The 14,105-nt window shown below is 47.3% G+C and overlaps 1 protein-coding gene across 1 annotated transcript in view; it reads right to left on the bottom strand.

The window, feature by feature from the left end:
* The window catches only part of nfkb1 (nuclear factor of kappa light polypeptide gene enhancer in B-cells 1), a gene marked incomplete in the record, with an annotated part of 25,646 nt that overhangs the window by 4,005 nt on the left and 7,536 nt on the right, over positions 1-14,105 (bottom strand). The window contains 16 exon segments of the mRNA XM_036213996.1: positions 896-998; positions 1,074-1,243; positions 1,317-1,518; positions 2,130-2,244; positions 2,316-2,445; positions 2,521-2,691; positions 2,767-2,865; positions 2,940-3,080; positions 3,158-3,296; positions 3,406-3,497; positions 4,478-4,582; positions 4,953-5,111; positions 5,781-5,944; positions 6,012-6,163; positions 11,918-12,016; positions 12,131-12,177. Coding sequence (XP_036069889.1) covers positions 896-998; positions 1,074-1,243; positions 1,317-1,518; positions 2,130-2,244; positions 2,316-2,445; positions 2,521-2,691; positions 2,767-2,865; positions 2,940-3,080; positions 3,158-3,296; positions 3,406-3,497; positions 4,478-4,582; positions 4,953-5,111; positions 5,781-5,944; positions 6,012-6,163; positions 11,918-12,016; positions 12,131-12,177 — 2,088 coding nt within the window.

Raw genomic sequence — 14,105 nt, 5'->3', positions numbered from 1 at the left:
CAGAAACACAACACACACCTGTTACTACACAACTAACGACAGAAACACAGCTGTTACTTCACAACTAACGACAGAAACACAACACACAACTGTTACTACACAACTAAGGAGAAAAACACAACTGTTACTACACAACGAACAAGAAAAACAACACACACCTGTTACTACACAACTAACGAGATAAACACAAAACACAACTTTTACTACACAACTAACGACAGAAACACAACACACACCTGTTACTACACAACTAACAACAGAAACACAACACACACCTGTTACTGCACAACTAACGACAGAAACACAACACACACCTGTTACTACACAACTAACGACAAAAGTACAACACACAACTGTTACTACACAACTAACGAGAAAAACAAAACTGTTACTACACCACTAACAACAGAAACACAACACACACCTGTTACTACACAACTAACGACAGAAACACAACACACAACTGTTACTACACAACTAACGACAAAAGTACAACACACAGCTATTACTACACAACGAACGACAGAAACTCAACACACAACTGTTACTACACAACTAACGACAAAAGTACAACACACACCTGTTACTACACAACTAACGACAGAAGCACAACTGTTACTACACAACTAACGACAGAAACACAACTGTTACTACACAACTAACAACAGAAACACAACTGTTACTACACAACTAACGACAGAAACACAACACACACCTGTTACTACACAACTAACGACAGAAACACAACACACAACTGTGGTCCGCAGTACACACGTGTCCCGAACCGTGGCTTCTGACCACGGATTATCCGTGATCCGTCACACTCCTACCTGTTACTACACAACTACACACAACAGTTGTGTGTAGTTGTGTAGCAGTCAGTCTAACGTTTTACCTGCAGCCATCAATAGAGCCGTCAGCTTGACGGAGCCCCGCCCAGCGGCGATGTGCAGAGGGGTGGAGCCATTAAAGGTGCAGCTGTCCACGTCTGCGTTTCCCTGATGACACAAGCGTACATTTTTAGTGGGTTTAGCAGAGGGGGCGTGGCCATCTCTCCTGCCATCGTCCAGCACCTCCAGCAGCAGGCAGCCAGCGAGCGACACGTTGTCGGTCTCGGTGGCGAGGTGGAGCGCCGTTCGTCCACAGCTGCAGTCCTGAGCCTCAACGTTAGCCCCGCCCTCCAACAGCTCTCTGACAGACGACAGCTGATTGGCCAGGACAGCCAGGTGGAGAGCACACATACCTGTAACCACGGAAACCAAGCAGGAGCCTTGAAACCTCTGGCCTTCAGGTGTGTGTGTTTGTGAGTTGTGTACCTGCTGTGTTGGTGTGCTCCAGCAGCGCTCTCAGCTCTTTGTGTTGGAGTAAAAACTGGACCATCCCGCCTCCTTCCTGCTGAGCTGCCAGGTGCACCACCGTGTTACCATGACGATCCGTCGCTGTCGGGTCGGCACCGGCCCAGAGCAGTGTCTCAACTGCCTCCTTCTGCTGGGTGATCACCGCCAAGTGCAAAGGAGTCTGGGAAATTAAGTCAGTCAGTAAATGAATGGTGTTTCTATGGCTGTGCTGCTGGAGGAGGTGCTGCAGGGGGAGGTGCTGCAGGAGGAGGTGCTGCAGGGGGAGGTAATGCAGGAGGAGGTGCTGCAGGGGGAGGTAATGCAGGAGGAGGTGCTGCAGGAGGAGGTGCTGCAGGGGGAGGTGCTGCAGGAGGAGGTGCTGCAGGAGGAGGTGCTGCAGGAGGAGGTGATGCAGGAGGAGGTGATGCAGGAGGAGAAGCTCCAGGAGGAGAAGCTGCAGGGGGAGAAGCTGTAGGGGGAGGTGCTCCAGGAGGAGGTGCTGCAGGGGGAGGTGCTGCTGGTGGAGAAGCTGTAGGGGGAGGTGCTGCAGGAGGAGGTACTGCTGGAGGAGGTACTGCAGGAGGAGGTGCTGTAGGGGGAGGTGCTGCAGGAGGAGGTCCTGCTGGAGGAGGTACTGCTGGAGGAGGTGCTGCAGGAGGAGAAGCTGCATCGAGCTGCTCTGAGATCAAAAGTTCAGGCTGGAAGGTCTCCTCCTTTCAGAATTCCTGATCCCAGATTCTCCCAAATCCCAGCTGTTTCTAAGCTGTCTGTCTGGAAAAGGAGCGCCCTTACCTGGTACAGGTGGTTCCTGGCGTTGAGAACCTGGTCTCCGGGCAGAGCGGTCACCACCTGCGTCAGACTCCTCAGCGCCTCCTGTTGGCCGTGCAGCACAGCCAGATGCAGCCCGCTGAGGGAGAGAGGAGCGTCAGGAACAGCAGAACACGGATCAGGATGAAGACGTGGAGGACCTGGACTGACGTGTCTCCGTCCTCGTCCTGCGCCGCCAGTAGCAGGCGCTGTGGAGCCAGCAGGTACGCAGAGTCTCCAGTGACCGAGAAGTGGAAGAGCGCCCCCAGCTGCCTCCAGACGGCCTCCACCAGCCAGCGCTCTGTCACAAACACGGGAATCGAACAGTCCACACCTGAGCTGCAGCGGTGCGGCGCCGCCGTGAATCTGTGCACACCTTTGGCTGCTTCCTGCTCCTCACAGACCCCGCCCTCCTCCTCAGCCATCGGGCCTCTCCTCTGAGCCGACGCTCGCCGGGCGGCACCGGAGGTGGGGTCATCGTCGGGGTGGCCGTCATCGCCGCTGTCATCGCTGCCGTCAGTGCCGTCCGAAGCCCCGCCCTGCGAGGCTTCAACACAAACGAAGCTTTAGAACACCTCCCGGTCCCAACCGTCGGACCGGTTCTGACCGGGTTCAGCCTCACCGTGTTTCATGGCTCCTCCCAGCCCGGCTGAGTAGCCGCTGGAGAACCCTCCTCCTCCTCCTCCTCCGTAACCGTAGCCCGGGAAACCCTGTAAGAACCCTGGAAGCACAGAGGACGTCCATCACTCCATCACGGTGGCGTTTCTCACACCAAGGTTGGTTCTCCCGGCGCACCTCCCCCTCCGGTCGCTCCAGGGCCTCCTGCTGCAGCGGAACTTCCTCCTCCTCCTCGGTACAGACCTCCTCCTCCGTGACCGCTGAAGTCCTGGAAGTTCGGCAGCATCTTCTGTCTTTTCCTCTGCACCTCCTCCTTATCTGAACGAGCAGATGGGGGGGCACTCATACAGACACCTGAAGCAGCTGAAATCTGGGGGCGGAGTCACGTGCCGTACCTATGTTCTGGGGGTGGTAGGTGAACGGTTTGGGCTCGCTGGTCTCATTGTCGGACTTCCTCTTCAGCTGGACGAACACCGACGTGGGCTTCTGCAGGTTCAGGTCCCGGTACTTCGGAGTCTTGAATACGATGGCAAACTGTTGCCATAACAACGACACAGAACATCAGCAGAGCGCGGCTCATCGCGGCTCGGTGCAGAATCACGCCGATAAACGGCGCGCTGCAGCACCACCTGCTGGTACCGACCTGCCGGTGGACGTCTGTGGGGGAGAAGTCTCCTAAAGCCTCCCAGGTGAGACCCGACTCGTCCTCTTCGTAGAACCTCACCTGGATGTCGTCTGCAGACAGACAGGTGTTAGTGAACGCTCAGAGCCTTCATCAGTCTAAGGCCCGACCCGAATTCTCCCCTTCGTTTATCCCTCCATGTTCGCTCCAAACGGAGGGTGATGAAAAAATAGTGACAAATATTTTGGACGTGACTTTTGTTCGATGATGTCATCAACATCACTGGTCCGCTAGCGTTAGCGGGGAGCTTCCAGGGCTTGAATAAACAAAGCAACAGCGGTTTTATAACTTTAAAAAGGTCACAGTACAAACTGACTTACATCTAAATGTAAACGTCTGTGGTTCAGAGAGCACCAACATGAAGAAAAGAGGTTCACTCTCGCGATAGCAGACTTTGGACCCCTCTGTTCAGAGTGTGAAACTTAAAAATAATAATCCGGACACGACTTTGACTTCAACTGCGACTCCAAATCAAGGGGGAGGGAGAAGGGGAGTATTGGGATCAGGCTTTAGTCAGTCTTCATCAGTCTGCCCTCCTCTTCCTCACAGTCAAGTCCATAAAGAGTCAACAGAACAAATCTGGAAACCTGATCGACCAGTAAGACTCCTCTGCTCGGTCACATGACCGTCAGCCTGTCATCTATCCATTTTCTTCCTCTCATCAGGACCAGATTTTGGGCAGGAAAGCACCCCAGACTTCCCTCTCCCCTTCACTTCCTCCATCTCCTCTGGGGCCCCCGAGGCGCTCCCAGCTGAAAGATCAAGGTTGTGTCCGAATCCCCGCTACTCAATCTATGCATTGCGTGTTTAAATGTAATTCTTGAATAAACCCTGCACATTTTCCCCATCAACACAGTGGAGTCATAAAAAAACGTCGTGAAATGTTCGTATTTATTCGATGTACACTTGGTGAAATCGTTGAGGTCATATCCAGTGTTTAGAAAAACAAAAGAATAGCAGTGAGCATGGTGTCTGAATTACCTTGTCCAGCTGGACCTGGTGAGTTTTTCTGTTTCTACCTCGCAGTTCTCACCTTTCTGGACCTTGTCGCAGAGCAGGTAGACCTCCTCCCCTCCAGTCACGCAGCCAGCCGTCCGGTCCATCCTCACTATCTTCAAGTTGGAGGCGTTTGGAGCCTCTAAGGGGGGAAGCAAAGCAGCGCTCAGAAGAAAGTCCCAGGATGACCTTCAGAGATCTGCATGAAGGTCATCACAGGACGTTCATGCAGATGCTGACGGTCTCCTAACAGAACAGTCTCTGTCTGGTTTTAACCATCCCTGCAGCGGCGTTCTGTAGCTGCAGAGGACGCCGTCAGTCTAGAAAACACTTTGATTTGGGCAGAAGACTGAAGACTGTCAAACGCTCATGCGGGGGCGTCACTGTCTGCTCCTCAGAATGTCTGAAGCACCTCCTGCAGCTCCTCACTGCTCCTCTTTCCCCTGCAGAGTCTGAGCATCCTCATTTTCCCGCCCTTTCCCTGCGCTCCGGTGTGGTGGATCTGAACTCACTGCTGTCGTAGATGGGCTCGGACACCACGGGTTCCAACCGTCGGGTGAAACCCCCGTCGCTGTCGGGGAGGAAGGCGGTGAACATGAGGCGGACCACGCTGAGGTCCATCTCCTTGGCCTGGCTGGCTGCTGCGCTGCTGATCACACAGCGCTGATGTTCTGAGGAGGAACGGGGAAAACTGGACCGTAAACGACACAGAGTTCTGACATCAAACCTTCGCGAATGCAGCATAAGCACACACCCCCCACAGCTGTGGTGTAGCGGAAAGCCATCCGCTACATCAGCTCCTTCAATGGGCTGGACGTTGATGCTCAGATAGATCTAGCTAGATCTAAGTAGATCCAGGTAGATCTGGGTAGATCCAGGTAGATCTAGATGGATCCAGCTAGATCTAAGTAGATCCATGTAGATCTAGATAGATTCAGATAGATCTAAGTAGATCCAGGTGTCTTCAGCCAAGATCAGATAACCCTGGGCTTATTGTTCTATGAAGCTTTGATTTTGAGGGATTAAAGAAAAGTCAAAATATTTGTGAGAACGTGTGTAGAGAAGTTTCACTGCTTTAGATCGGACTGATCCAATGTTTTTGGACCGCTGTGAAGCGCATTAGTGGGTTATATAAATAAAGTTGAAAACATCTGTAACACAAAGAATACTTGGTGGAGTTCACTCTCCAATCTCATGTTATTTTAATATGTAACTCTTGTGATAAACAGGAAGACTATTCCAAACAATCCTGTGTATCAGGAAGTGAGCCCTAACACAGAGACTCCAGAACCATCAGAACCAACACCAGTGTAACCTCTAGAGCTGAGCCCGGCACTGACCGCTGAGCTCTCGCGGGACGCGGACCTCCCCCTGCACGGCGTCGACCTCCGGATGGATGGAGATGCTGCAGTTGTAGCCCATCCTGAAGGCTTCGATCATGCGGTCCTCCAGAGTCTTGGCCACGTTCTTCTTGGTCACATGGAGGATCCCCAGGTTAGGGAAACTGACGGGAAAACACAGGTGAGCGGCGTTGGTTCAACACCTTCAGAGCGGCAGCGTGAGGCGCAGACCTGATGGTGGCTTCTTTGGACTGCAGGTCGGCGATACAGATTCCTTTATCGCACTGCTTCCCCACAAGACTGTGAGCGTGAAGCTGCGGGCTGGGGGTCAGCGCCGTCACCAACTGGACCACCACCCGGGCCTGGCCCTGATAGTTACAGATCTGAATCAAAACAGCAAAGGTGGGCAGGTTAACAGGAGGCTGAAGAGGTCAAGATCACAGTTCTGTTTCCATGACAACATCAAAGACAGAAATCTGCTCTCACTTACGCTGAGACTAAAATGAGGAGATGGAGATGAGAGAACATGAAACATAGAAGTGAATTCATCTGACAGATGACAGTGATGTGGAATGCTTAGTGGAACTCTCCAATATATTATAGCGGAAAGTTACAGTCAGTTTGGTTGATCTTATATCAGAATACTTTTCATCTTTTCTAACAAATGCTTTCTCAGTTCTACAAAACACAGTGATGAGTGACATGGTTTACATGGGCTAGACCAGGACTGCCCATTCCTGGTCCTCCAGAGCTACCACCCTGCCTGTTTTCCAGATGTCCACGCCCTGCTAGTTGCTGATTAGCTCAGTCAGATGTCTTGACATTCTGATTGAATGAACACACCTGGTCCAGGTAATCAACAGCAAGCAGTGCAAGGAGATCTGGAAAACAGGTAGGGTGGTACCTCTTGTGGACCTGGAATGGGCACCTCTAGGCTAGACTGTGGAAATGGATAGTTGTAGACGATGGATTTAAGGTTATAGATGGATTATAGATGGATTTAAGGTTATAGATGGATTTAAGGTTATAGATGGATTATAGATGGATTTAAGGTTATAGATGGATTATAGATGGATTTAAGGTTATAGATGGATTATAGATGGATTGAAGATTGTAGATGGATTATAGATGGATTTAAGGTCGTAGATGGATTATAGATGGATTGAAGATTGTAGATGGATTATAGATGAATTTAAGGTTATAGATGGATTATAGATGGATTTAAGGTTATAGATGGATTATAGATGGATTTAAGTTTATAGATGGATTATAGATGGATTGAAGATTGTAGATGGATTGAAGATTGTAGATGGATTATAGATGGATTTAAGGTTATAGATGGATTATAGATGGATTTAAGGTTATAGATGGATTATAGATGAATTTAAGGTTATAGATGGATTATAGATGGATTTAAGGTTATAGATGGATTATAGATGGATTGAAGATTATAGATGGATTATAGATGGATTTAAGGTTATAGATGGATTATAGATGGATTGAAGATTATAGATGGATTATAGATGGATTGAAGATTGTAGATGGATTATAGATGGATTTAAGGTTATAGATGGATTATAGATGAATTTAAGGTTATAGATGGATTATAGATGGATTTAAGGTCGTAGATGGATTATAGATGGATTGAAGATTGTAGATGGATTATAGATGGATTTAAGGTTGTAGATGGATTTAAGGTTGTAGATGGATAATAGATGGATTTAAGGTTGTAGATGGATTATAGATGGATTGAAGATTGTAGATGGATTATAGATGAATTTAAGGTTGTAGATGGATTATAGATGAATTTAAGGTTATAGATGGATTTAAGGTTGTAGATGGATAATAGATGGATTTAAGGTTGTAGATGGATTATAGATGGATTGAAGATTGTAGATGGATTATAGATGAATTTAAGGTTATAGATGGATTTAAGGTTGTAGATGGATTTAAGGTCATAGATGTATTTAAGGTTGTGGATGGATTGTAGATGGATTTAAGGTTGTAAATGGATTATAGATGGATTAAGTTGTAGATGGATTATAGATTGATTTAAGGTGGTAGATGGATTTGTAGATGTATTTAAGGTTGTAGATGGATTAAAGGTTGTAGATGGATTATAGATTGATTTAAGGTTGTAGATAGATTTATAGATAGATTTAGGGTTGTAGATGGATTTAAGGTTGTAGATGGATTGAAGATTGTAGATGGATTATAGATGGATTTAAGGTTGTTGATGGATTCTAGATGGATTTAAGGTTATAGATGGATTATAGATGAATTTAAGGTTGTAGATGGATTATAGATGAATTTAAGGTTATAGATGGATTATAGATGGATTTAAGGTTATAGATGGATTGAAGATTGTAGATGGATTATAGATGGATTTAAGGTTGTAGATGGATTTGAGGTTGTAGACTGTCTTCTCAGGGTTTTTCTCTGGCTTAGACACTGATGTCACTTTTTGAGTGGTAAAAATGTCAGAGGAAAATGATGATGCAACGCCTCCATGTTTAACGTGATATTTAAGGATGTGAAGTTTGTGAACTTTTCTGTGACAGATCTGCAGAACTTCTTCTGGTTATTTCCTCTCTAACAGGCTTTTCCTGAGCTGCACAGAGAGGAAATCAGAGATCAGGGTTCCTGTTTGTGAGCATCATGCCACAGCACATATTTGCCTGCAGGAGTGTTGCAACTGCTCTGTCAAACAAACACGAGCCCACTTCCTCTTCCCGGTCGGGTCGGCTTCGTGAAGCGATCCGGCAGACAAACGCAGTTCCTAGAAACTCGGCGGCCACCACAGTTTGATGGTTTCCTGCCGTGAAGGTGCTCTTGGTGTCTGAGCTCCTGATTGGTCCCAGTGACCATTAACTGTAACCAGGTTAAACCTGCATGAGTTATGCAGAAAAGCCTTTGCAGTCATTTTCTCCAAACCTGCAGCAGCATGTAGGAGTACATCCTGTCTGATCTCAGCTGTTTGTCATCTCAGAGTCAAAGTGAAGCAGAAGAAGATCTAAAGATGAGATTCAAATGAAGCTAGTGTTCTACAGCTCCTCCTGAAACGTTGAAAACATTTTCTCAAAATCGAATTAACAGTTTCATGTTCTCTAGAAAGAACTTCTACCATCATTGGAACATAAAACTACTGTGAGCTCTTTGGTTTCACGATGAATGAAAACCACAGGCAGTCACATGTCAGAGCAGGACTCTGCACTTCCTGCTTTGCAGTGATGCTGCAGCTTTGATCAGTGCAGAACGCGTTTGGCGGCTTTGAACGCCTCCTTCTAAACACCACTGCAGCGACACGAACGCTGCAGAGCAGCAGGCTCGTGTGAAGCCGCTCGGTTTGGGGGTCAGAGAGGGCGCCATCGCCGCACCAGACGCCGAGGTTTCATCTCCACGCTGAAGGTCATCATCTTTCCTCCTGACGCAACTTTTACTTCCTTCTAATTACATGTAGGCGTCCCAGCAGGAATTTCCCAACAGACACGTGCAGAAACCTGTGTGTCTCTGAACATGAAGTTCTGGGGCAGGTCCGGACCGGCACAGGAATCCTCTGAACCCGCCCAGCACACAGCGGAGCGGAAAACCGGAACAGGCGTTCTGTCTGCAGGGACCGCTGGAGAAACGGTTAACACCAGTTACAAACTCGTCAGGCGATGTTTGAGCTTTGTTCTCAACCAATCACTACTCTCTGATCCAAATACAGATCCTGATCCATATCCTAATTAGAGGTGGGACAAAATATTGGTATGGCGAATTATCGCGATATTTCAACTCATTAACGATTACTGTCCTATTGGTTTCCTAAAATAATACCAAAGAAGTCCACCAGGGGGCGCTTCGCGAGAGCACGGCAGAGAAATATGAGTCGTAGTGAACGTCATCAATTTTTACCAGACCAATATGTTTTTAGCCTAAATGCCCAAAAACATAGTTAGCGGGAACAGCATGAACACGGACTGCACTTTGCTCCTTTCCCACATGCAGTGGGGAGGGGCGGAGCTCCTCGTGCGCTCTCACCACCTGATCGCATTCAAATGAAAACGCTCGCGGGAGGCAGAGCGGCCGCAAGTAGAAAGCTCTGAGCCGTGTCTGTATGTTTTAAAGTAGAAGCAGACAGCTGTTTCTAATGTAACATAACATGGATTGTAAGGGCGGGAACAGCAGCAACCTGTCCAAACACCGCGCTAAAATACACCTGGTTCTAGCGGAGGGGTGTGCAGCGTCTGACCGTCCAAATGAGACGTCTAGTGGTGTCATTGATCCAACATGTAAGTACTGCTAGCAGTACTTACATGGAACTAAAGTGTTTATCAAAGATAAGTGCAGGAAATTTTAATAATAGAAGCGTGAATGAATATGGATACAAGCACTGTAAAAAAATGAGAATATTAAGAGGCTAAAAGTTCATATGGTGCCTCAATAATAACACATTATCTGACGTCAAATGAAGTAAAATGCAGCATTATGAACTTTTATTCCCACTTCTATTGCTCTTTGAAGGGAGAAGGTTATTTGATATACTCTGGGTTTTGTTTCTTAACTGAAGCTTTGTCACCTTAAAATGTATGTAATTATTGTAAAGACACGTTAGTATTTATAATTTTATTTTAATGATGGATAGAGTGTTAAATGATCATACTGTATTGTGCTTTAAATTATTCTAAAAGGTTTTAAAGAAAATAAAAAACTTGTTTTAAGAAATAGTTTTATATTATAGATTACCAAGGTAATATATTGCCATATTGAGATACTATCGGTATCGTGACTCATGTATCGTGAATCGCATCAAATTGTGAGTTACCCGGAGATTCCCATCCCTAATCCTAATCTAGATCCTAATTCTGATCCAGATCTGGATGCACATCCTGATCCTGATCCAGATCTAAACTGAAACATGGAGCATACTTTCAAACGAGACGCGTTAGTTTGAAATCTTTCTGCTTCTGAAGTGAAACGACAGTTTTTCTTCAGATAAAAGGAAAGTTTGAAAAGTTTCATAATAATCTTAAAACACAGATCCAATCAGATCAGAGGAATCGGTCCAACGGCGGTTCTGCTCCTCAGAGGAAGTTCTGCTCTGACCAGGAAACCACAGAGCCTGGAGGCATCAGAGCAGCTAGAAGACTTCATCATCATCAACATCTTCATCATCATCATCTTAACCATCATCATCATCATCTTCATCATCATCTTCATTATCATCTTCATCATCATCACACACACAACTAACAGGAAGTTTAGAGAACATTCATGCAAATTCCCGCTCAGAGCGGACGCTGCAGCAGAACTTTCGTTGAGACTTGTACGTCCAGATGAAGGCGTATTTTTCCCGCAGCCTTCAGGGGATTTCCCGCCTTTTCTGGTTCAGCCAGAACGTGTGGGAGCCTCAGACTCCGTCAGAGACGACAGCAGACTGTAGTTTCACCGCCTCACTGTGAGGTCTGAGACCTGCAGAGATCTCCAGGATTATCTTTATCTCGGATCACGGCGTTCCCTCATTTACTGCAGGAGTTCCTCTAAGAATAAACCGCAGGAAGAACAAAAACTCTAGAGGTTTGGAGCCAGTGAACTCCTCACTTCTCATTTGTCCTCCTTTCTCAGACAAACATTTTTACACTTTTCCCTCAAGCCTTCGGAGTAGAATAATCCCAGGATTACAGAACGATAGATCTGATCACAATCCAAGATTTATGTAGATTTGACAAACTGAACACATTCTGTGCAGGAAGGACAGAGACGGGAGAGACTGACAAGCTCTACAGCCAATCAGGACACAGAACTCCACATAACAAATAGGCCACGCCCCCACTTCAAAATAATCAATAGACCACACCCCCCACCTCCACATAACTCAGCCCGTGCTGCAGCTGGATGCTGAAACCACGTCTGTAACAAACGTCATGGTCTGCAGCAGAACCGGTCCAAAGCTCTTCAACTAGAAAATCAAAGCGGTCCAAAGACAAACCGGTCCTGGTCCCTCATCAGGCGGCGGGAACGCCTTCTTCCTTCCCCCTTCTGCTGACTGAACTGCAGAGACGGACCTGAACGAGTACTTCAACCGGACCTCTCTGTGGTCCAACTCCAAGAACACAGCGCCGGCGCCGGCAGCATCCACAGACAGGGAGTGTTACCTTGACGGTGGGGTAGGTCTTCCTGTTCTTCTCACTGGAGGCTCCGGGAAGACCGCCGTGGGACGGACCCTCACAGCCATACCGGAACCGGAAACCGCGCTGGGGGACAGAACCATCAGTCAGACCTCTGAGGGGGGGGGTGTCATACATGAACAACTGCTGATTCGGGGGGGTGTCAGACATGATGGGGGGACGCAGGTGTGGCTGGGTTACCTGTTTGGGCTGCTCCAGGATCTGCAGGTACGGTCCATCCGCTGAAACTACAAACGCAGACTCATCATCATCATCATCATCATCATCATCATCATCATCATCATCATCATCATCGTGCTGTGAGGAGTTCTGCTGCCGGTTCTGATCCAAGTCTGGGTTCTGATCACAGACTGACGTGTTCACCAGAGCTGCATCGTCAAGTTTCAGTTATCTCCTGATGGAGTTCAGACCTCCTTCACTGCTGGTCTGGATCTACCAGATCTAATGGATCCAATAGAGCTATGAGATCTAATGAATCCATTAGATCTGAAAACTTCCTGATCCTTCATTGTAATGTGAGACATAAGAACGCTGGAATTTCCGCGTCTACATTCGGTACATTGAACAAAAGCTTCAGGAAAGCTTCAGTGGAACCACAGTCCTGAAACGGGCCGGTGTATTCAGAACCACAAACAGATCACAGTTCTGGTGAGCCCCCCCTCGGTTCTGACGGAGAACAAGATCTGCTGCATCAGCTGGAGCCGCCAGTTTGTCTGCAATAACCTGCGAGGCTTTCCCTGTCTGCGCAGACATAACTGCAGAGGTGGAGGTTCTGATGGCACCACAAATCAGAGCGGACCGGCTGGACCGGGTCAGACCGATGAAGCCACTTCCTGCTGCAGCATCACCAACAGCTGCAACCCGAAACTCCTCCTCATCCTCACTGGGGATGAAGCTCAGTCTGCCAATGAATTCCAAACAGCTAAACCTGACATGAAGGTATGAACTCAAGCTGTTCAGACAGAAGAGAGGAACTTTGGTTCTGATCCGACCCAGCATCTGCACAGAGTCTAAGCTCAGAATCGATGAGCCCGTCCCTCCATTTCATTGACATTCAAGTCTGTCATATGAATCACACACGTGCACGCGCACATGCACATAAATCTTTTATTAGTGTTTATTTTGAATGTCAAAGGAATCTTACATTGACATAGAATTTAAAGCAATAGAGATGAATATAGATATAAATGTCCTAGAAGAACATTTCCATGAAGTGGTTCTGGTTCTGCAGCCGCTGTGCTGCTGCTCAGACCCAGAAAGGGAAATGAGAGCGGAGCGGGCGTCCCACCAAAGACGCGTCATGAAACTCCTCTCTGTCCTATTTTCATTCTCTGATAAACGTCGAAGTTTCATCTGAAGCAGAGCTTCTTCTGTGGTTCGTGTCTCCATGATTCTGATGGAGATCCTCGGGTCTTAGCCTTTAAGTCCGTGAGAGTTTAGTTCCTTTTAGATTCATCTGTTTTTATTCATAAAAAGATGTGAATTTATGATTTTATATCAAAATTCTCCAGACAAAAACCTAAGAATCAGAAACTGAACCAACAGAAAAGATTTAGATCTCTTCCATGAGTTTGGTCAAAGACTGAATAAACTGGCAACAGTAACATGTAACATTAAAGTTTTAACGTCTGCAGTTTGATCTGCACTAAAGACATCATCAGGACGTGGACAGAAGACTCCGAAGATCTCCTGGATCCATCGGCAGGTCGAGGAGGAGGAGACTGGAACCTGGAGGTGAGGTGAAGTCTCAGCGGTGGTTCTGGAGCCCGCTGGAGAACGGGTCCAGCATCATGTGACGGTTGAAACAGAACCTCTGGACTGGCAGACCAGTGGGGGGGTCAGACTCCTCCTCTCCAGAGTACTGGAGAAGAGGAGTTTCTGTCTGAATCAGCTCTTTACTGAGAGTCCTGAGGCATGATGGGAGTTTTCACCACACCACTACAACTACAAAACAAATCTACAAAAAAAAATCCTCCCATTAAATAAATGTCCTCCTTATTTCCACAGAAGGATCATTTATGAGGAATGTCGATCTCCATGGAGTCTAAGACATGAATGTGCGTTTGGTGAGTACATTCCATCACCATCCACCTCAGTGAAACATAATCACTCACCTGAGCACAGGTATCAGCTCACCTTAGCACTAACCGTTTGT

Source organism: Oryzias melastigma, linkage group LG10, assembly GCF_002922805.2.
Source record: "Oryzias melastigma strain HK-1 linkage group LG10, ASM292280v2, whole genome shotgun sequence".
NCBI classification, from domain to species: Eukaryota; Metazoa; Chordata; class Actinopteri; order Beloniformes; family Adrianichthyidae; genus Oryzias; species Oryzias melastigma.
Note: the sequence above shows the minus strand (reverse complement) of the source record. Positions and strands in the feature narration are given on the sequence as shown.